Source organism: Exophiala spinifera, assembly GCF_000836115.1.
Source record: "Exophiala spinifera strain CBS 89968 unplaced genomic scaffold supercont1.10, whole genome shotgun sequence".
Classification (NCBI taxonomy): domain Eukaryota; kingdom Fungi; phylum Ascomycota; class Eurotiomycetes; order Chaetothyriales; family Herpotrichiellaceae; genus Exophiala; species Exophiala spinifera.
This window is the reverse complement of record NW_015622522.1, coordinates 175735-197766: the sequence shown is the minus strand read 5'-3', so window position 1 is coordinate 197766 and position 22032 is coordinate 175735. Positions and strand designations below refer to the sequence as shown.

Sequence of the window (22032 nt, the reverse complement as noted above, 5' to 3'; positions counted from 1 at the left end):
GACGGTACACAAACCATGGTTCGTCTCAGAAAAAACCAGAGAACGCCGCGCTAGGAAAAATCAGTGATAAAATTCAAGAGCAGATCGTCGTTGAATTGACCTGTGCCGTAGGGTATCATGGGCATCGGATTCAATTCCGGATAGGAGAAAGACGGGAAACCCTGGTTGTTTGAGGCCGTGAACTGGAAGGCGTCATTGGAGACTTCGGCTGGACTCCCACCGGGTAAGAAGTTGGACCAGTTCCAGCTCGAGAATTCAAACGAGGACGTCGAGGCAGAGGTGGAGGAGGAGTCGGCTCCCACCATGACCGTGTCACCCGCCACGTCGGGCGACGAGTCTGTATGCCGCGGCGGCGGGACATTCGCAACACGAGACCGTGCCACCTCTGGAAAGCCCAGTCGTTGCAAGAGCGTCGCGAACTTGTCGGACAGGCGCTGCGAAGACCGACAATACGAGTAGAGTCGTAACAGCTCGAGACCCCTGTCGATCCCACCCTGCACGTCTCTGCCGAGCTCGGGCCGCGGGTCGGAGATGAGATGGACGCAGATGAGAAAGAGCGTGGACAGTGAAGAGGAGAGGAACAGGTTGAGAAGTGGTTGTCGCTTCTCGTACAGCCCGTACCTCTCGTTCATGGTCAAGATGGTCGCGATGTTGTCGGTCGCGAGGTGGATTATCTGCCGGACGTGTTCGAGGTTCGCCTTGAACGTCTGTGACGAGAACAGTATCGGTCGCATGATGACGATCTTGAACTGGTTGGCTCGGAGGTACAGGATAAACCGCAGGGATCGAGTGCCGTTGTCCAGAGCATCTGCAAAAGCCAGCTCGGATCCATCGTCCATGCGGAGGTCCTCGGGCAAATTGGCTTGCCACCGGCGCACTTGGAACTCGACGAATTCGAAGTCTTCACTGTTGATGCGATATTTGAGCCTGCCGCGGTCATCTGTCACCGAGGCCCAGGCTCGAGGACCCATGCGCATGTACGAGGTCATGGCCATCAGATACGCCGGCATCGTTTCCTGGAACCTCCGTGTGAGAAACGGTCCCAAAGACATCGGGTGTCAAGAACTTACCTCCTCGGGAATGTCCACGTCTGTGTCTTTCAGCGTCAGGGGCAGGCCGGCGTTGAAGTTGAGTTGTCTATCGAGATACATGCAGGTCGTGAGCACCACGAGAAGCCTCGAATGTTCTGCCGCGTGAGGGAAAAGACGGCGGCGGATTTGCTTGAGGTGGAGGCCAGATTCAATCATGATCCTCGACGCAATCACCACGTAGCGTGAGGCCAACCTCGAGTCGTCCCGGTTCATGTGGAAGAATGCCTAGATTTGATCAGCACTACGAGAGCAACCAGAGGTGGCGTGTGCCGTACCGTGAGAAGAAGGAGAGCCTGGCCTTCCAACGTGAACGTCAGTGCCATCGTCTGGTCCGAGATGACCTGCTTGACGTCCTCGTGAAGGCTCTTCGCCAACGGGCTTGATCCTCCGCCCTCGCCTAGCAGTGCAATCGCCAGTATCATCTTCAGCTGCGCGACATCCAACGTGGTGGACCGGTCGCCGAAAGGGTCTTCCGGAGAAAGCACCGAGGTGGCTGTCCTCGTCATCGCGTCAACTTCGACAATGGGATACAAAATGCCAATCGTTTCTCGGTACACCTGAATCAGCCGGAGCGTATCATGCAATCGAAGACCATGTAGAGGTAGCGCCGCTTGAGCGGGGGGTATTGAATCCTCGTTCTCACGAGAGCTCGGCGCCACGGCCAGCTCCGGGTTTAGTTTCGACTTCTGGCCAGATTCTCGTTCTAGAATGACGTTTGCGACACCGAAGCTGAACTCTGCACTGGTCGGGCCCGCAAAGACCGGTGACGATCCTGGCGCAGAGGCTGGCTGCTCAACATCAACGACGTCTTGGCCACGACTTGGACTCGTCGAGGCGATTCCGTGGTCGGAAACAGAATCTCCCTGTTCCAGAAGGGCAATCTTCTTCTGCAGACGGGCCACGATATCCGTCAAGTCTGAAAGTCGACTAGGGTCAAGCCGATTAGCTCTCGATCAACCGGCCACGCCAGGATTGGCTTACGCAGAATCGGACGTCCTCGAAGAAGGGCTTCCTGATACGCTCGCTGGCGCATCGCTCGCCGACGGAGCGTCACCGTGTACAGGTTTCGTGTATCGACAGTCGAAGGACCTTCGCTGGCAGGGTCCACATGGCAACTTTCCATCACATCGGATCTTGCGGCCCTTGCAGAAGATACAAGCTTCTTCAACATAGACTGCCCTCTTCCGATCGGCTGGATCTTTGGCTCTGGAACGCCTCTGGGGTCGCGTCGCCGAATGTCCAGTGGCCATGCTTGAAGTATCGCCCGTGGAAGTCATGCCGTTGGACGTGAAACACGAGGCAAGTGGTGAAGACGGGGGATGTCAGACTCTTCATAGAATCTGTCCAGACGAGACGCCGTGGCTCGTGTACACGACGTCGCTCGAGGAATTCCAAAAATCGGCGGCAACGGCGGCATCCATTTGGTAAGATGAGATGATTCTCCGCCTCCAGGCCGCTTAGTGCATAATGTAGTCAGCGACGCCATGGGTTGAACAGCCAAGCACAGCCTAGTGAGCCCACGGACCAAGACCGCGGAACGAGGCGCGGAACAAGGCAGTGCAGGAGGGTGCTCTAAATATGTCTGTGAAAAATCCTCAGAATGTCCACCATCATTTCCTGGCTCAGACTCTGCTTTGAAATGAAAGTTGCTCGGCACCGGGACGAGCCAGGGAGTCTGTGGATGAGGAACCGGACTGACACGCACAGGGGTTGGTTGCGCTCCTAGGGACTCTTCTCAGCCACGGAGGAAAACGAAGCCCGGTGAGATTATTCTGCAGTGATTCTTCAACAACGAAGCTACATACGGAAGGACTGACGCACGGCTTTCGGGCCAGATTCTGACATTCCAATCATCTGTACTTTATAAGAATTTGAACGCCCAAAACAGACTTTTCCAGTGCGACCGACAACAGCGCCGCTTCGACGGGTACGGCATGTGAGATCAGACTCCAGAACATGGCCCAGATACCTCGGAGAGACGGTCACGAACACCACATCTCAATTCTCACGGTCGCACACGAGCTCGATCGAAGTTCGTCGTCGAGCACCGCCTCACGCATCTAGAAGAAACCTGGGCCGAGAGGGAATGCGGGAACACCATCACCTTGGGTGGCGTTCTGAGCCTTGACGGTGAACTTGGGGTTCAAGACCTGGTCAATCACATGAACAACGCCGTTCTTGATGGGAACATCGTTTCCAAGGACGCGGGCGTTCTGGATGAAGTTTCGTCGCTGGACGTTGATCTTGATTTCCTCGTCAGACAGCGTCTGGAAGGTGGTCCCGTTCTTCCAACCCGAAGAGTACACAACCTGGTCGGGAACGACGTGGTATCGAAGCGTGGCGGCCAAGTCGGCCTTGCTGAGACCGTAGACGGCCTTTTCGACCTGTCGGAAGGCCTCGTCCGTCGGCGCAAAAATGGTGACTCGGTCGAGACTCTCGACTTCATCCAAAAGACCCGCACGGCCGAGAGCGGCGATGAACCTGGTGGCATTCGCGGCCTTGTCGTTCAGTTCGTAAGCGACACCTTGAGGGAGGTTGAGCACGTCGTCAATGGCATAGATGATGCCACCCTTGTACTCGAGATAGGTAGGGGCCTCGGCGACGTATCCTCTCCCCGAGACAAACGCCGTCTCAAACGTACGCGTGTCGAAACGTCCCAGCACGACTTGGCCACCGGGAATCGTGGTCCACGGCTTTTGCTTGACGGCGGTCTTGTACGGAGCAAAGGTCGTCGACAGGTTGGTGTGGACGCCGTCGAGGATATGGTACGCAAGGATGGCCTGCAGGTAGTCGACGCCGGCCAACTCCCATTCCTCGTAGTACCGGGTGTCCCACGGGAAGAGCCTCAGAGCGATGTCGCTAGGCGCGAGGACAGTGACGTTTGTCATGTTGTTCAACGCGCTGGCGAGAGCGGGAATCTGACCGATGTTCTCGCTGAGGTAGCGAAACCCTGCCGTCTTGTTGAGGACGGTGACCAGGTCCATGTCCTTGGTGTCCGGGAGCTGAAGAGGAGCAGCCAGGACTGACGCAGCCAACGCTGATACGGCGAGAACCTTGTTCAACATGGTGACAATCAGACAAGCGACTTGCAGATGGACGATACGAGAGAAAGAGGACCTCTTCAACCGAGCAACCGAGGATCATTTATAGGTCTTGCTTTCCGCGCGTCGGTGGACCTGCACGCAACGTCCTCACCTTCCAAGAGAATACTATCGAATATGAACCGAAGACGAATTCTTGTTTCTGGTTCGGAATGTCCCAGGTGAGGGTTTTGTCTCCAACCCACCGGCCAATGTCGGTACGGTGGTCCTGATAGCAAAGCGATAGCACCTCCAACGGGTGACGCCATATCCGTAGCGAAAAACGTGGAGCTCGTGCTCGATGCTGAGCGAGAACTGACAGCACGACAAGAAACCAGCGGACCGCGCGATCGAACTCGTTCAGTGGAATGCGCTGCTGGATGTGGTGTCGAGAGACACGCGGAAGTGCACTAGGCCAAGACGAGGCAAGTCCCGCGAGCGACACCGACTTCGGCAAGGGATTCGCTGGGTGGGTGGAGGCCGACGCCGAATTTTTATCAGATAAGACTATCAGATACGTACCATCTGACTTGATAATCGCCGTGGCCGTCTCTTCACGGCCGCCAAGATGGGCGGAAGCTCTTGGCCCACCGGACTTGGCACCGCATTCTACGCACGGCGGGTGCCCAGCTCGTTCGCGGTTCCTCCATTTACAAACCTGTCTCGGCATCCTCAATGGCGCACAGCGACGAGCTACCCTTCCCTTGCGTGCCGAGCTCCGACAGCGGAGGTTCAGCACTGGCTCGTGGGTTCTCGGAGTGGTAGCCAAGCGAAGTGTTCGTGATCAACCCTCTGCTTCCATGACATCGACGTAGAAGCAGAGAGTTGATCACGAAGTCAGTCTCGGCCTTTGAGCCGTCCCCTCGGGTTCCCATGACCAAGAAGAGATTTCACATGGCTACAGAAAGAAGACGGAATGAGTGATAAAGTATCGCTTGTGATGTGTCATGCATTGAGCTCCCTAGGTACAGGTTGTGGAAAGTCCATTGCTTGTCTGAATCAGATACCAAACGCTGAAATTCAGTCCGCCATCCATGCTCCTTGGCCCTGTTTGTTCCACCTGGTTGTTTACGGCTCTCAAGTTCGTCGACCTCCCTCGTGCCCAGCTTCCACAGGTGTGTTTTCGTTCGCCCGCCGTCCATGCTCGTCGACCGTTGTGCTCAGCTCCCACAGATGTTGGTTCCGGCCGAGTGTCCATGCTTGTATCTCGTAGCAATGTTCCATGGATATTGCTTTCATCCGCTGTCGATGCGCGCCGGCCACCCCATGAGAAGCTCTCACAGATGTTGAATTCTTCTGCGGCCACTCCCCTCGTGTTGCATCTTTGGAGGATATTGTGTCAACCATCTTCTTCAGTTGTCGATGCGCGCCGCCCACCCAATGAACAGCTTCACAGATGTTGAATCCATCGTGGTTAGTGAAGCTGCTCCCCTCATGCGCATCGTCAACGGAGGAAGTATTGTGCAGCCCACCTCATGAGTAACTTTGATAGATGTTGATCTCATCCATGAACCACTCCCCGCATACACAGCTTCGACAGATGTTGATGTCTTCTTCAAGCTGCTTTGATAAGTTCTCAATGCGCACCACCCTCCTCATACGCTGGCTTCCACAGACGCGAACTCTTCGCACGTCGCTCAGCGTAAGCTTCCACAGACTTCATGAGGTGACCTCGTCTGCATGTAGCTTCCCCCAATGCGCAAAGCGTGCACAGACGTTGGTCTCGTCCGATGCCGCTCTTCAGTTGTCGACACGCGCCACCCTCCCATGCATGTGCTTCCACAGATTTGAAGTCATCTGCATGCCGCTCCATGCAAGCTTGCACAGACTTGACATTGTCCGAATGCAGCTTCCCTCGTGCGCATCTTCAGCCTTCCACAGCTGTTGGAGTCGCCCGCGAGCGACTATCCCACTGGAAATCTTCGGCGGACTTTGTGCCACCCAGTCCGTTGGTGCATGTGCCCCACCCTCCCGTGCGTAGCTCTAACAGACGGTGGTTTCGTCTGTGAGCCGCCCCTCATGCGCATCTCCCAAGGATATTGTGTCATTCTCTCCAATTGCAGCTATGCTAAAGCTGATTGGTGTATGTCAAGGCGTGGCCCTGGTAGAATCCACGTAAGGGCTTCAACGAGTCAGCATGGACTGCTTCCTCGGCGCCGTTGCAAGTGGTCAGGGCTGCGGCCTCGTAGGCCATGTTAACGACGTCCATTGCGTGCGCTGTGACTGTGAGTAGTCATGACTGTGGCTTCGTCGGTGATGACTGCGACGTCGAGTGCCTGCGCTGTGACCGTGCGAGGAGTCAGAGCTGCAGCTTTGTCAGTGATGATGCAATGTCTAGTGCCTGCGCTGTGACTTTGAAAGTAGTCAGCCCGGCGGCGCGGTCTTCTCTCATGGCTGTCAGCACTGCCTGCGTTGTGACCGTGTGAGTATCGGCGGCTTGGTGTGTTGCGCGTGTCGCGGTGCTGTCTGCTCTCATGGAAATGTTGACTGCCTGCGCCGTGAAGTTGTGTGTGTTCAGGTCGAACGCGCCGCAATCTCTCGTACCTTGACGGTGGAGGAGCGGGCCGAGTATCATATGATTGTCGTTGTCCGTGATGGTCGTACTCGTACTGGAGGACTTGACTGTCTCTGTACTGTCTGCCGCCATCAGGTGGTATCCGTGCCCGGACGAAAATATCCAGGGTACTGTTGCATCGAGAACATGTCATGTAGGGCAACCCCATGACTCCGGGTGCACGTATGCTCGTTGTGAACCCACACCGTGGGAGAGTGCAAAACAATCTGTATTCTGTCATCCGAATGTAGTCCGCCATCTTGTGAGATGGATGTTGTATCAAGCTTAGATTCCTGAAGCGTTGGATCGCAAATGTGGGATTATTTGAAACCGCGAGCGCGGCAATGTTTGGTCTGTGCCTCGCTCCAGATTAGGCAGTTTCGCCAAGACTCATTCTCGCCAATGTCCGCCGACCAATAGCAGTGCGCTGCCTGGTTCTCGGGCTCGCAGAAGCCTCGAGGTATTCAAGAAGTACCAGCGAGCAACCTCATTCGAAAGCACGCAGAAACTGGCCATATTGATCCATATTTGGCCTCAAGAGTCGCTCAAAGTTGAGCGACCTTGCGCTACGTACACGGGCTGCTGTCGAGCCTGGCGAAACTCGTGTTGTATCTTGTGGACTTCCGCGGTTGTACTTGCTAGGCGTTCTTATTGGGACGCCAACTGCGTTGCTTCTGTGCTCCGTCGATCATGCTGCTTATTTTGCAAGGTCCAAAGCCCGCCGCTGGCTGCAAAACCCTCCGCGGAGTTCTTCTTCAAGATCTACGGCCGGATTTGGGTCAGACGCGTCAGATGCCGAAGGAGCTGAAGATGGAGGCAAATCTAGGACCACTGGAGTGATAACCGCCGCGGCCTGATTTACTCAGTGTGCTTGACGCTCTCCTGTGACGCAGGAGGCTTGCGTTGGTGCCACTGCAGCATTATCAACCCTCCTGGCTTGCTGTGGTGGCGGGAGCTGAGTTTCTACCATTGTTCACGGTAGGTTCTCGTTGGTGCGTATCGGAGATGCTTGCAATGGGATCTCCTCGGGCTCTGGCTAGATATTCTGACATCGCCTGTCTCGCTGTCTCGTTGATGAAGACTGAGTTGGCCAACCATCTTTCGTCCCTGGCTCGACGGCGCGCTTGCTCATCGACATGTCCATTGCCACCTTGTGGTCCAGATCCACGTCTTGGTCCACGGCTGTGTCTGTGTCGGCGTCCGAGGTTATGTCCACGTCCACGTCCACGTCCACGTCCGCTATTATGGCCGCGACTATAGTCACGGCCGCGGCTACTGCTTTCGCCACCCAAGGGAGCACTGCGATATTGGACTTCAGATCCGTATGATGCGTCGTGATTATGTTCACTGGCAACATCGAAGTGACGCTGATGCTCATAGCTCCGCGCATCTGTTGTTGCTGTCGCTGGTCTTCCAACTCACGTCGAAGCAGCATGATCTCCAGTTGCTGCGCACGGTCTCGCTCACGAGCTAGTAGGAGTTCATAATGATGTGGGCTTCTTTCGTCATATCTCAGCGACTCTCTGTCTGCGAGATAGTCGTTTCGTGGTTCCTGCATTCCCAAGATTGCTTCGTGATGCCAATTAATGTATTGGTCATCACTGAGCCGGCCTTGTTGGCTGCTTGGCCCTGGTGAGAAGTGACTCTCCTCATCCATGTAATGTTGTGTTTGGTACGGTTGCCCGGCGTTAAACACTGTTCCGTTGTTGTCTGAGCGCTCAGGCCGCATTGTGCGGTATGGCACCCAACGATGACCACGGTGAGCCATGATGATCGTTGAAATGGGTTGCTGTGGATGTTGGCGCTTGAGGAGGGAGTAAGAGTTCCTCGGGGCGCAGGCGACCGCGCTTTGCAGATTCTGACCTTGGTATTCACCGCCTACTGTGAATTCTTCGCGGGGTTCTCAGCAATTCTCATACAGCAGAGAGAGGTCCTCGACATGCTGACCCGCTCATTTCAACAGGTATTTTTTCGGAAGAGACTCACAGTTCACAGCTTCGAGGGGCGGCAATGGATCTATCTATCTATTAGAATCGAAACACCGAAGGCTTGAATATCGAGGCAACAGGTCTGAGGCCGACGATCTATACGGCGCATCCAGCAACCAGTATCCTCCATTCATTATCGAAACAGTCTTGCAAAAGAATCGGAAGCACATACACGACGAAGGGGCGGAATGGCTCGATACAGAAGCTATGGGGTCTCCGAAATGGCCACTTTGAGTCCCAGCAAAGCTGCTAGCCAACGAGAACCAGATCGGGCCGTATACGCTTTGGAGAAGATGCAGTCCAAGTCTCTGCTCATTGGGGGGGATGTCTAGGTCTCTGCTTTGCTGGCGGTCAACATAGGGACTAAGAGTCGAGAATGAGATGTATCTACAGTTCTACAGCGCGAGAAGGAGATGGATGATGGAGCATGTAGACCAAATTTCTATTGATCTATCGAGTTACTCTCGAGAATATACACTCTGTCTTGCAGGTAGTGAGTTTGGATTTTCTAATCACAAACTAACACCTGCCACCTCAAACGGGACCTCTTGTGGCTCATTGAGCCCCAGTCTGCGTTTTTTGAGCACCCATCTGGCACTGTGGTTGCCTAATGCCACTTCTCTGGGCTGAGCATTTGGGTCATACTCCCTTCCACCATTTCCAAAGGGGAGGCTGCCGAAAACTCTTTGGCCGAAGCCTGTGCCAACTCCGGGCGCGAAGTAGGCCCAGAGGCATATCCTTCTATGCTCCTTGCAATAGCTACAACTGTTCTGTGTCATGGCCGACGGTTGCCCGTGGACGCCTCGTCCTAGTAGTTTCGACATAAGGCAATAGTTTGGGCGTGGCGCGGCGTGGTCGATAGTGCCATTACAGTACCTGTCGACGACCTTTACCTTTGACTCAAGGGAGGCACCGCGGCGAAAGAGGGACGAGAAGTAGGACAATATATCCGACCTCTCTTTCTCTGTATATTCCCATGCCAAAAAGAACATATTCAGCAGCGATTCGGCCTTTTCTTCCGGCGTCTGTGACTGCTGCTCAATCGAAGGAGCTTGCTGCTGCTCGGTCGAAGGAGGCTGCTGCTCCTCGGTCGAAGGAGCTTGATGCTCGATCGATGGAGGCTGCTGTTGTCTTGATTGCTCTGCCTCTGTCTCCTCTCGCCCTTCTTCATAGTAAGAGGACAATTGCGACATATTCCCGAGCCTGCGACTCGCTTCAGCCGGAGACTCGGGTACATATTGACCTTCGGCATGAGTATGCTGGAGTCTTTTGTATGATGGCATTGGTCCGCCGTCACCAAGCTCAGTTGATGGTTCTCTGCGTTTCTGAGCCGTTCTGATACTCTCCGGAACATCTCGATTCGATGATGTCGGAGGTGCAAAGGACGAAAATTCTCGAGATTGCGATGAGCTATCAGCACCAAACCATCTAGATCTGTTCGGCCGGGTACTCATGCCTGGATCTTCGTCACTCTCCGGGACCATTCCTGACACAGGCACCGGTACTATCTGACTTCCCTGGGACCGGAGAGGTACAAGTGTGCTACCTTCCAGTCCATGTATTGGTACTGGAGGTTGACTTGATCTCTGGCTGGTATTCTCATTAGGGGTCCGAAGAGGGTGCCTTGTGTTTGACGCTGTAGGAGAACGGGATTCTTGGGCACTCTTAAGCCTTGATTCGAGGTCCAGTTTCTCCTGTCTCAGTTGCGCAATCAGCAAGTCCTGCTCCCGTTGCCGGGTTTTGGCCTTCTTCTTGAGTTTACGCCTCTCAGCTTCTTTATCGGACCTCAGCTTCTCATATTCCTGGAGAGCATTACCGGCTTGCTGACTAATTTCCTCTTGGTGGGTGCGATGCTGCTCCAGGAGTCGTTCCTCCATGTCCTCCTTGTAGGAGACTTCCACCGACACTTCTCGGCGCAGCTCTACCATTCTCTTCTCTTGACGAGTGGCTTTTTCTTCGAGGATTGCTATCCTTCTGGCAAGACCTTCTGAATTGGCTTGCTGTAGGCGGAGAGATTCTCTCGATTTTGCCAGCGCGTCTTGTGCACGGTCTCGCTCTTCCTCTAGAGTTCGGGACTGTCTACCTTGAAGTTCTCTCTGCGCCTGTATTTCAGACTCGAAACGTTCTCTATGGGCCTGTATTTCAGACTCGAAACGTCTTCTCGATGCGACAGAGTTGACTGTATAAGCATCCTGCGCGTTTGCCAGTTCCATGTTCGCCTCCCGGAGCTGTTTTCTAACGGCTTCCAAGTCTTTGGCCAGTCCGACTTTAGAATCTAGCTCAGCACGAAGCTCGCTGACACGGGTTTCCATACCGTTCAACTCTGCAGACGCTTGGTCAAGTGCTGTCTGTTTGCTGACAAGATCCTCGCGGGACTTATCCAGTTCTTCACGCAGCTTGTTAGATGTAGACATTTGCTCTTTCATAGAAATAGTCACATCAGCATACTTTTGTTCAAGATCAGTAACACTTTCTTGGAGTACAGAGGCCCTCCGTTGGGTATTCTCTAGTTCATTCCTCGTGCTGTCGAGGTTGTTCTGAACATTGCCCAAGCCGCTTTGTGTGTCAGCCAGCTGCTGTTTTATCCCTCGGAGTTCAATCGCCGTCTCGCCGGCTTTCTGCTTCTCCTCGGCTAACTCAACAGCTGCCCGGTCTCGCGATCGGGTGGCTTCAGCCAACTGCTCTCTTGAGGAGTCCAGTTCCTTGCTTTTGCACAGAAGAGATGTTTTACTCTTCTCAAGCTCTTCAGCCGTCTTCCGACTGGCGGCTTGTGCTTGCTCCAGTTTGACACTCGTCGTGGAGAGCTCTTCTTTTATCCGATCAGAGTCTTTCGTCAACTGTGCGATTTTTGCTTGTGAGTGTGTCAGGTCCGTGGTCCTCGTGGAGAGATCAGCTTTTGTACGCTCCAGCTCTTTCGTGATGTTCATGGACTTGGCCTCTTCCTGCCTCAGTCTTCCTTCCTTTGCGGAAAGGTCTTCACGTGTCTGTTTATGAGCTTCGATCATTCCGGCCATCTTGGACTCTGCCTGCGATATTTTTTTCTCCTTCACAGAGAGATCTTGCTTCATTTGTTCCAAGTCCCTGGCCATCACTGTGTTCCTTGCTTGTATATCTGCCAGGTCAGTGGTCCTAGATGTGAGATCTTGCCTGGCGACTTCTAAGTCCTTGGTCAAGTCTTCGTGGCTCTGCTTTATGCCTGCCAATTCGCTTTCTTTACCGGAGAGTTGTTGCCTTTCAAGGTCAATCTCTCTCGTGAGATTTTTGTTGTTCTCTTGGGTACGTGCCAATTCTACTTCCAAATTGGCCAGATCCTGGTTTTTCTTCTCCAGCTCTTCGGTGAGCTCTCGGCAGCGATTCATCTCGCCATCACGAGCGTTCTCGCTTACTTCGAGCTGCGCTGTGAGATCTTTGTACTTCTCCAGACTAAGTCGCATGCCTTGCAAGTGTTCGTTTGCCTGGCGGACTGTGTGCAGCAGAATTTGCGAGGCGCCCGGGGCGCCTGCAACCTGCATTATCCTGTCGATACTTTGAGACATAGTCTCGAGCGCCGTTGGAAACGCCTGCAGAGCGTTAGAGACGTCTTCTGCCATTGTGTTTGATTTGTTTCCTGATCATCAACAAGGAAGCGATCGAGAAGTGGGATGAGAAGACGCAATGCCAACGGCGTCATTTGAAACGCTGTGACAGACCCCTACCCTCCACCCGCAGTATGAGTACAGTACACACACACACATATATCTATATATATCCCGTCAAGCTAGTCAGTCAACAGCGGGAGGGATATGAGCAGCATTCGAGGTGGTCGCAACGATAGCGACAGAACATTGGAAACATCAATTACAACGGTCATCCTCCTCTGTTAAGCACACACGTTTCAGCTTACTATCTGGGGCACCATCCAATCTACGGCAATCCCAGACAATCTGTTCAGCTATGATTCACAAACGAAACCTATGATATCAGCATGTTTCAGTATACGGCTTCAAGCTACCTGGTACTAGGAATGCGAATGCTTTGTCAGACGGATATGTTAGGGGCATTCTGACAATTCGGTTCTTCTCAGTGTTTCATAAATTGACGGTGACGGGTTATACGCTGTTGATGGCATACAGCAATTACACGGACGGTACTACTCACCTTCACTCCATACGAACTCACCTGTAGTTTGTAGTATGTATGGTTGATTACAGTGGCCACGGGCTCCGAATGCTTAGTATTACCATTTACCTATCCAAAGCACTTGAGTTTCTCTTACATGCTGTAAAATCCATGTATTACTGGCAGTGTTGAGTGCGTTGGGCTCACTCGAGAGCATTTTTGGCTTGCAACAGGCCAGACTAAGCTTCAGCAGCCACACAGCAAGTTACTACTGGCTCTGCCTCGAGAGTTCTAGTGATAGGCCGCTATCTTTGCCAGGTCCATACTCCTTTGCGGATCCTGTTCCCCTTGAGAGATTATGTAGGAGTCGCGCAGACATGGTTGTGGAATCCTCCGCGTCGCAAAAGATACCAAAGGTCTCCAGATGGACTGTGGAACCCGGAGTAATCTCATTCTTTGGCATCTCAGGGATTCTGACAATGCTATATCCGTAGCTGCAGACCGGCCAGTATCGGAATGAGTTTGAGACACAGTCAACTGAACCCTCAAACGCTTGCTGCAGCTGCCCCAGGCTTTTCCTCGTGGATTTTAACCTACGAGGTTCCTTTGTCGCCCACCAGCAATGGTAAAATGCTGGGGTTGGCCCGGTAGCTATGACCACGGACTACCAGGACACACCAGGATGCGCTTGAATGTTGTTGGTTTAAGCTCTTGAGCTCGGATGCATGGCACATCTTACGTTCCTGATCGCAGAAAATGGGAGCCGAAGGTTTGGACCAGAGAGTAGAACGTGCGGAGAGCTGAGACCAAAGCCAAATATCCTCCGTATTCTTGAGTCGCTTATCTGCATGCCAGGTCGTCTTCAATGGCGATGTACCGACATTTGTTGATGCTAAGATACCCTGGGATTTCGAAGTCGGAGCACTCTTATGTTCGCAGTCGATTGTAGAGAACCGGAGTAGCTACAGCGTGCCAGTAGTTGAGGCAGATTCCTTCAAATCATTTCTCGGCTACAGTAGAACGGTGCGAGGTAGTTGAAATCGTACTGTTCAGAAGGGAAAAAAAAGTAGTGAAGCGAATTCTGCGGCTGCGCTACGCTCTCCTCGGCTCTTTTTTTCCCCGTCCACCTCACAGTATGCACAAACGAAGAGGTCTTCCAACGATCAAGGTTCATCATCATGGTTGACCTTGAAGTACTTGCTCGGCATATTGCCGATCTCACCAAAATGAAGCAAGACCTCCAGAATGTCAGACTGCGAGCAGTTAGAATTCAAGGTGGCGCCGGCAAGGGGTCGTCACCTTCTCACAGTTCTCACGAAGAGACACCTCACACAGCACCTCAGAAAGAGAGGAGAAAAGCACCGTCGAATAGGAGAAGGGACGGTGGCATACCAACAGAGACTGGACGATCTGACTCTGCAGATAGCAGCTCAGAAGAAGATATGTCAGTAATCGACCCAGTCCCTACCCAGCGACAAGAATCAATGATATGGTGGTTCGAAACGTTCGGCATCCTCGGATTAGCGCACAGAGTGAACGGAATCGCTCAAGAGGAGAAACAGGCCGAAATATTGACCTCTCGTCGGGGCAAGCGAAAGCGTCCCCGGCGTGACCGTAGCTCCAATGACGACGGCTACGACGAACAAGGCAATGTCGACAGGGAAAGTGATTCACCTGACGACGATGATATTGATCATGACACAGGAGGTCACAAGAGCTGGGACATAGTCATCAATGACTACCGTCAAGGCGGAAAATCAAGGATGATATACTACCTTTCCTCAATCCCGAGTGAGTTATTGCTCGCGTTGTTGGAAGGCAACATTCCCAGCAAGATGCAGAATCCTCAATTCCGAGAGGACTTTCGCAGCTACACACAGCTGCGGCAAGGCCCAGGATCGTATGTGGTATATATTGCGCTTACCGATCCTAAGACCCAAACACAGCCAGGGCAAGGGACGCGCAACCACATCGGGCGGAGCTTCTCGTTGGAACAGCTTTCCACTGTTGTTGATGAACTGAAAGAATACATCAACGTGGATACGGCTTCCGTGCAGTCTCAGGAAAAGGCCAAGGCAATTGACGCCAAACTTGGGCAAGTAAAGGCCCCAATCGGGTACAAACATGCTCGTCGGTATGGCTCCGGGTCCGATCGAACGGGATTCAACAAACACCAGGGCTTTATCGAGAGAATCGAAGAGATGTACTGGAAATATAGTGCAGAGCTCTTGGAGGAAGGGAAGCATCACCTACTGAGAAAACCACTCGAAAGGTGCTTTGCGTATGTCGGACTCGCTGTCAACGTTCAGAACCGAGTCCCCCAACACTGGTCCGTGAACAAGTCGGGCAGTCCAGTACTTGGGTTAATGCGGGCTCTTGCATCCTATCTCTTCGACACTCAGTATGGAATTGAAGAATCTTCCTACATGATCTTTCGGGCGACGAGGAGCGACGACATCAAGCTTCTCGAAATCGTCACGTCCATACTTGCATCCAGTTTCATCTGGGACGGTGGTCTCAACATTACACATGCTGGGACTAGCATCGGAGCTTCTGACTGGAGCGACCCGAGGGTGGTCGACAAAATGCAGAAATTTGCGGACAATATCTCACAGTCAGGTATGATGGATAGACACATTGCCGATGATGACGAGAAAGTCCAATCGGCAAGACTCGTCATGTCCATCTGGTCTGAATACGACAGTGTCGATCAGGCCTTACAGGCAATCGCTTCCGGAAGAAGACCTATCGGCCTAACAACGGACGGCACGAACCGGGGGGAAGCGCAAGATGGTAGTCCAAGGCAGTGGCAAGGAAGACTCCGCCCACGGGAAAGCCAAGATAATGCCACAAGAAGGGCTCGGATAGCTGATCATGGCACCATGTCGTCAGTTGAATCCTCCTCGGATCAGATGGAAGTTTCATATGATGACGATACGGCGGCGTGTTTGGACCCCAACGTGAAGGGAAAGCAGCCTCTGCGAAATCAACCACTGCCTAATGAAGAAGTTCTTGAAGGGGTAGAGGTTGAACAAATGCTCGATCAATTCATCGAGAAGTGCAAAGACCTTGAAGAGCTTATCGAGATGCTCGAGGACTTGCACAATCTCTCAGAAGCTTCGAAAGCTTACATGGCACTTGTAGCGGATGCAAAGCCGCAAGTGTTCAAGTGGCTACTCATGGAGTCAACACGCTAGTCCTAAGCAATTGGAGAGCTACAATCGGAGAAGCCAGCACGCCCTCCGGAAAAGCGCGTAAGGCGAGCTAAGCCTATGTGACAGCGGACGGTACAAAGAGCGGGAGTCTTTGGCACCCAAGTACCCCGGGAATGGACTAACTGCTTCTGTTGCACAGAGCAGCTGTGCAGCCCATCTGTACATGGCAAATGTAGATGTAGGCAATACCATTCATCCCGCTAAACCAACTTTTTGAGTCTTACAGTTGTTGCAGTCTCATAGTAACAAGCTAATGGCATTATATCCCAAACCTGCGAGCCATGAAAATATCAAGTGTTTCCCTAACTACGCGACCACACAACACTTCGCCAGACAATCTTCAGCTAGCACGCCGCTCGCCCCAAAGGTCGAAAGTACGAACCGTGTTCAATAGACAGTTGACGAATTGAACACTGTTCATGGCTAAGAAACTATTCATGTGCAGTGTCATGTTGGTATCCCTGTTCTTGTTAAGATGATTAAACTACATATTGCATGGAAACCTACAGCCTTTATACAGTTGTCACATGAGGTTTTTACAGGGACCTATAGGTAGCGTCGAAGCACATTTAGATTTAGAAGCCTGGGTCTTAAACTCTTACTGGTTGTACACTACTCAAATCTGGGGAGAATTCAATTGATTGTAATCTCTATTCTGGCAACCTTCTTCAAACAATATTGTACAATGAAGCCTGTGTCCCTTGACTTCTTTGGTGCCTTTTCTTCTGCACCGTAAGCTGCAGCACGATGGCTACGTTTGTACCGTACTTCCAAGTACAACTCAAGATTGGTCCATCACAGTGTGGTTCTTTTCTCCACAGTAGAGGAGGACGTCTTCGGGTTCAAACGTAGGCTCGTTGCTGTCCTGTAAACCCAAAAGCTGGAGTACTTTGTGGTAGACAGGGCGCCATCTCGCCAAAAATACCTCAGGAGTTGTTCTCTCATCAACTCCATCAAACTTGGCAATCATGAAAATGCCATCGTTTCTGATTGCCTTCGCAACTTCTTTCATGCGTTGCTCCAGCTGGCTTTTGGCTGCATTGCTCTTGTTCATGGCAATTCCGTATTCATCTTGCTTCTGCTGTTCAGTTGCCTCTTGGGGAATGTCTCCGTATGATCCCCAAGCTGAAATATGCAGTAGCATGCATTCGTTCCAAAAGGGGTCGATGTCATCTCGAATTCCTTTCAGATAAGTTGCAAAGGCTGTGCAATGCCCCTGGAATTCCTCTGTCTGAAACTCATCTCCTTGGTAGTGAGTCTCAAGTACTTGCTTCACAACTTCCCCGACATTTTGGAGATTCGCCGAGTAATTGTGCCAGTAGTTCCGGATCTCTTGCAACCAAGTTTCTTGTTGCGCCTTTGCCTCGACCGTGGGATCGTCACACTGCCGACCTTTATCATTCGTCATGGCAGTGGGATTTGAATCTGTGACTGGTACCCTTGCGACTTCGGTGTCAGCTCTCTCTGGAGCCATCAACTGACGTAGAGGCCGGTCCTGGATTTCCAGCGTAGCCAAGTCGTATTCGAGTTCAAGAGGTCCTGATTCGATGACCTGTTGATGGTAAAGGAAGTATTTCCTCCATCCTTCCATCATTAGATTGTACCGCTGTTCATGAGTGTAGTCAACATCCATCACATCGTCTCTGACCTGTTGGATTTGTTCGCCCATGTACAGTACATTTTGATTGGTAAGTCGAGCCTGATGATTGTGTTCTGCCAATATCTGGGCGGTGACTTCGAAGCCAGTGCTCATTCTGTTATTCAAGAATTGAGCATCGACCCTGTTGGCTTCATTAGCAAGCCGTATATCCTCGATTGCTTGGAATACAGCAGGCAAAATGCCAAATTTCTGCTCAGTGGACATATTTTGCGCCTGGCATTGCACTACCAGATGTTCGACTCGAGCAAGTTGACCCCGTAGAGCTTCCACTTCTTGAGCTGTTTGATCTGGGGTAGGTTGCATAGAAGCTTCAGGATTCGAAGCCAAAGACTGCTCTGCCACTTCAGTGGTATTTGACATTCGGTGGTCTTCCTTATCTGCCTGATTTACTTCTTGCACGGAGGCATTCTGCGTCTCCTGTGCCGCAAGTTTGGTGGCGGGCTGTGACACCTCTCCAGTTGTTTGGTTGCCCACCGTAGAACCTGAATTTGATCTGGTCGCAATGAAGTCGGCTAGATCCTGAGCTAGCTCTTCTTCAAGTTCCTTTTTCCTCTCCTCACTGAGTCCAGACTTCGCCACAAGTCTTGCATGACTTCTTCGCAGTCGTTCAACTAGAGGATCTGCAGGTTGGCTGTTTTCCGGTTCATTCTCGTGGGGAGATTGGTGTTGGCGTCCACCTCCTTGTCCACGGCCGCGTCCACGGCCACTTCCTTGGCCACGTCCTCGTCCGCGGGGAGTGTCGCGACCACCTCTTCCATGGTGATTACGCCGCCGTCCACGACCACGGCTATCGCCAAATGAATTGGGGGTACTTCGTTGCTCTACCTCCGATTCGTTTGATCTCTCGTGGCCGTACTGACGGTGACTGCCAGATTGTTGTGCATTTCCATGACGTCGCTCGAATTCGGCTCGCTCGCTTTGGAGTCGTTCAAGTTCGACGTATTCACGCCGGCGTTGCTCTTGCCGACGCTCGTATTCAAGTGCACGTCTTCTCTCGTCCCCCGAAGACTCACTATCGCTGTAGCGTCCTCGACGGCGATGGCGACGTTCATAGTCGTCATCCGCGTGTAGGTCTCCATGACCTTGTCCGCTGCTTCTCCGTGGTGATGAGGATCGCGTCCTCTGGTACGGTGACCTAGCTTCAAATCTTGGTCCGTAATTGTCGGGACGCCTAGGCCGTCCTATGTGGTTTGACTCGTCACGGTATTCTCGACGAGACATGATGATTGCTTGCCTTTCTTGCGATCATCAGATGGTTGAGAGAGAGAAGGAAATGAAAACAGGACGCGGTAAAAGTTGCGAATGTATTGATTTGAGCATTCACCGCCCTACAGTAGTGAATGTGCCCATTCTACCGCGCCCGGATTTGCACAACGCGTATTCATTGTACTAGTCCGCCTGCTAGGATATTCTCTGCGCTCCCGCAATGGGATCCGAGATGACATGATCAAGACCCGATGAACAGTGTTCGCACAACTCCATTGGCATGGTCATTGATCAGGCTGCTGCCAGGTTCCATACAACCAGAGAGGTGGCGCCTTCGAGAGAAGCGGTCGCTGGAAAGCACGTCCACAGCTATGTTCACGCGTCTCACGTTCCCGTTCCGCGTCCTCTGCACACTGGGCGCCGGTCGAATGTACCTGGGGATAACTGGCGTATCGCTGCAACCTGTATTGCGCTTGAGAAGGCACCTAAATTCAAAAAGTGACATGAGCTTCCTATACTCCTTCAACGAGCTGCCATTGATAATCTCCAGCCCGTCTATGGCGTGTTGATGATAAAATTCAACAGGTCTCGACTACATAGCTGTCAGTCTATTCTCCTGGAAGACTCAGAGGCCACTGATGTCAGGAGAGGCAGATTTTATGGCTGTCACCTGATGATCTTGTTGTACAGTACTTCGTGGTCCCTGGTCAGCACAAGCCTGGAGCAATCTTTCCACCACTCAATTATGTCAGGGTAGACAAATGATAGGCCTCTGCACATCTAGAAGGAGGTGCAAACCGGGCTGAGATAGTTTGAACACGCTTCGATGCCATTCGACTCGCGCGTTCATCCCTCAGGTAGAGAACGGCAGTTCGGTCTCGCCAGCTATCAGCCAATAGCAACCGCGCTGAAGAGCATATCTTGATATCTCTAGAGCTCATGCTTGCGCCTTAGAGCTGCAGGACACTTGCTTCAATGCGTTACGAGCTCTAGTTAGGCCCGGGTCACGCGGCTCGCCGTGAAGCACTGACTAGCGTATCGCCACTAGAGATATTGCAGAAGCATCAGCTCTGATCTGGGCAAACAATCATGTAGTTACTGGTCCTCCTAGTCTCTTAGACCAGGGCGCCACTTGATTCAACATCGTTGTTCAGCTTGTTGTACACCGCGTACGGCCGTACAGAGGGTCTTAAGTATACCTTGAGTTTGTACCTGGTAGCACCGGGCAAGGACAGTTCCTAAGTTCCACGCACAGATGCTGAGAATGTATTCGTAGCTGGAGGATACGTTGTATCTAGCATGTTTTCATTGACCGTTACGATACCTATGTGCATGTACCTTGAGCTGCAAGTACAGCACAGGTATGCCAACAAGATCATCGGTAGCAAGAAGGTTCTGACAGCGTTATTGCCGGTCCAGTCATCACGATCTTCCTGACTCGGCTCCAGACCAGCTTCGCGAAGTTCGACGAGGTTTTCAAGTTCTGTAACATGAGAGTTCAAAGTGCACTCAAGTAATAGTTGAAAGTGCCCCTGGCTAGGCGTCCTCGCAAACCAAATATATCCTGGCGCAGTGGCAAGAGTGATAGTGCAGACATTGTATGACGCGTCCAAGAGTTGGTAGCTAAACCAGGTCATTCTTTATGTATGTAGAGATATGCTGATCGTCCACCTTCAGTACTGGTTGTACGTCCTCGAAAGACATAATCCGCTTCATCGGTAAGAACCGCAACCAAGAGTCAAAGTCAGAATAGAATAGTCTTGCGGTTCAAAGCTGCCTTGAACCAATTACCTTATGTGAACTTTGCGTGTATGAGGTACTAGAATGTAGCTCGATGGTGCAACACTATGTCGCTTGTGGCTGAACCTTTGGTTATCTGTAGGCTTCTCGACAAGAGCAAATTTCGAAGACTCTGAAGCCTCGCAGAGACCTCCTGTTACTCGCGGTATAGACTTGAGCCACTGCAAAAGCTCTTTGTCAAACTCAGAAGTCACAGATAACTCATGGCGAACGTGATGTCTGATCTCAATCTTCGTGAAAGAATGGCGATACATACAACATCACAGTCGCTACTTGAAGCTCTAGAGTCTCGCGAAGAGCATGCATGATTGCAGATAGCATCAAATGAGGCCTTTGGAACGCTGAATGATTGCTTGAGCCTCATATATGCCACTACCATCACTGAATGATTACTCAGCAACTCCAGAACTCAGTGGGCCGAATGTTCCGGACACGCAGAAGCTTCGCAGTGGATATTTGGAGCTTCGCGTTAGCAAATCAGAGCCAGATGACTTACTCAAAGGCTTCAGATGGTCGCCAGCGGTCTTTGATCCAGACTTGATAGTAGGAGGCATACGTAGGATAGACCTATGATGGGATGAGTTCACCACCCCCCAGACTTCTATAGCAATGGCGCCACTGCAAGAGACAATTGTACTCACAGATACGATTGCAACCTTGATACTCCAGCTGAGCCCATATGAAGAGCATCACAGTTGTCAGTCATTGTTTCCATCGGTACCCAAGTAGGTGGTCCGCCGATTGCGAGATAGTCACAACACTCGCGAGCGCAGCAAAAATAAGACCATGTGTACGACGCCTTGGGTCACTGAAAGATTTATCAGCTGAGCTCTTGCACGTAATGCGCAGTGCGAATGTTCAAAGCTTCAAGCTTTTTGAGTTTGGTATACGCCTCTCTCAGGGCTCTGCTGGCTTCAGCGAAGACAAATTGATCTGTTGTGAGCTGTTACGCGCTCTTAGACTATTCGAATATGTATTTATCAATGACCTTTACCTGCAATCTATCCTCTACTTGGAAGGCAATTAGCACTACTGGGTAGTTGTATGATCCGGGTGTACAGGATCTGGCTGTCTGAGGAGATATGAATAGGCTCACGTAAAGGGCTAGACGCTATACAAACGAGCTGTTCTAAGCGTGCGCAATAGATTGAAGCCATAAGGAAGCGCGTGACAGAGCAAGAGATTGATTGAAAAGATGCCGAGGAATGAGGAATTTTGCATAACCTGACCAGGGACAGTGGATAATGTCCGTGCCTCAGCGAGTTGGAATACACCCGAAACACCTGTCGTGGAACTGGTGAGTAGTTTGGATGGACAACTCGTCCCTATAGGATCGGGAA

At 52.0% G+C, this 22032-nt stretch overlaps 6 protein-coding genes across 6 annotated transcripts; 1 reads left to right on the top strand and 5 right to left on the bottom strand.

The window, feature by feature from the left end:
* Positions 1-50: 50 nt before the first annotated feature.
* PV08_11743 (uncharacterized protein) lies at positions 51-2341 on the bottom strand (the record flags this gene model as incomplete). The annotated part of the gene is made up of 4 exons (XM_016386051.1): positions 51-1016; positions 1071-1316; positions 1367-2018; positions 2073-2341. The coding sequence occupies 4 exons, from the start codon at positions 2339-2341 to the stop codon at positions 51-53; spliced, it is 2133 nt and encodes a 710-aa protein (XP_016230183.1).
* Positions 2342-3151: 810 nt separating this feature from the next.
* On the bottom strand, positions 3152-4156 carry PV08_11742 (uncharacterized protein; the record flags this gene model as incomplete). Its single annotated transcript, XM_016386050.1, has 1 exon — positions 3152-4156. The coding sequence occupies one exon, from the start codon at positions 4154-4156 to the stop codon at positions 3152-3154; it is 1005 nt and encodes a 334-aa protein (XP_016230182.1).
* A 3605-nt stretch (positions 4157-7761) lies between these two features.
* PV08_11741 (uncharacterized protein) lies at positions 7762-8493 on the bottom strand (the record flags this gene model as incomplete). Its single annotated transcript, XM_016386049.1, has 1 exon — positions 7762-8493. One exon carries the CDS (start codon positions 8491-8493, stop codon positions 7762-7764), a length of 732 nt encoding a protein of 243 aa, XP_016230181.1.
* Positions 8494-9225: 732 nt separating this feature from the next.
* PV08_11740 (uncharacterized protein) lies at positions 9226-12303 on the bottom strand (the record flags this gene model as incomplete). The annotated part of the gene is made up of 1 exon (XM_016386048.1): positions 9226-12303. The coding sequence occupies one exon, from the start codon at positions 12301-12303 to the stop codon at positions 9226-9228; it is 3078 nt and encodes a 1025-aa protein (XP_016230180.1).
* A 1686-nt stretch (positions 12304-13989) lies between these two features.
* Positions 13990-16008, top strand: PV08_11739 (uncharacterized protein; the record flags this gene model as incomplete). The annotated part of the gene is made up of 1 exon (XM_016386047.1): positions 13990-16008. One exon carries the CDS (start codon positions 13990-13992, stop codon positions 16006-16008), a length of 2019 nt encoding a protein of 672 aa, XP_016230179.1.
* Positions 16009-16807: 799 nt separating this feature from the next.
* PV08_11738 (uncharacterized protein) lies at positions 16808-18907 on the bottom strand (the record flags this gene model as incomplete). The annotated part of the gene is made up of 1 exon (XM_016386046.1): positions 16808-18907. The coding sequence occupies one exon, from the start codon at positions 18905-18907 to the stop codon at positions 16808-16810; it is 2100 nt and encodes a 699-aa protein (XP_016230178.1).
* Between the last annotated feature and the right edge of the window lie 3125 nt (positions 18908-22032).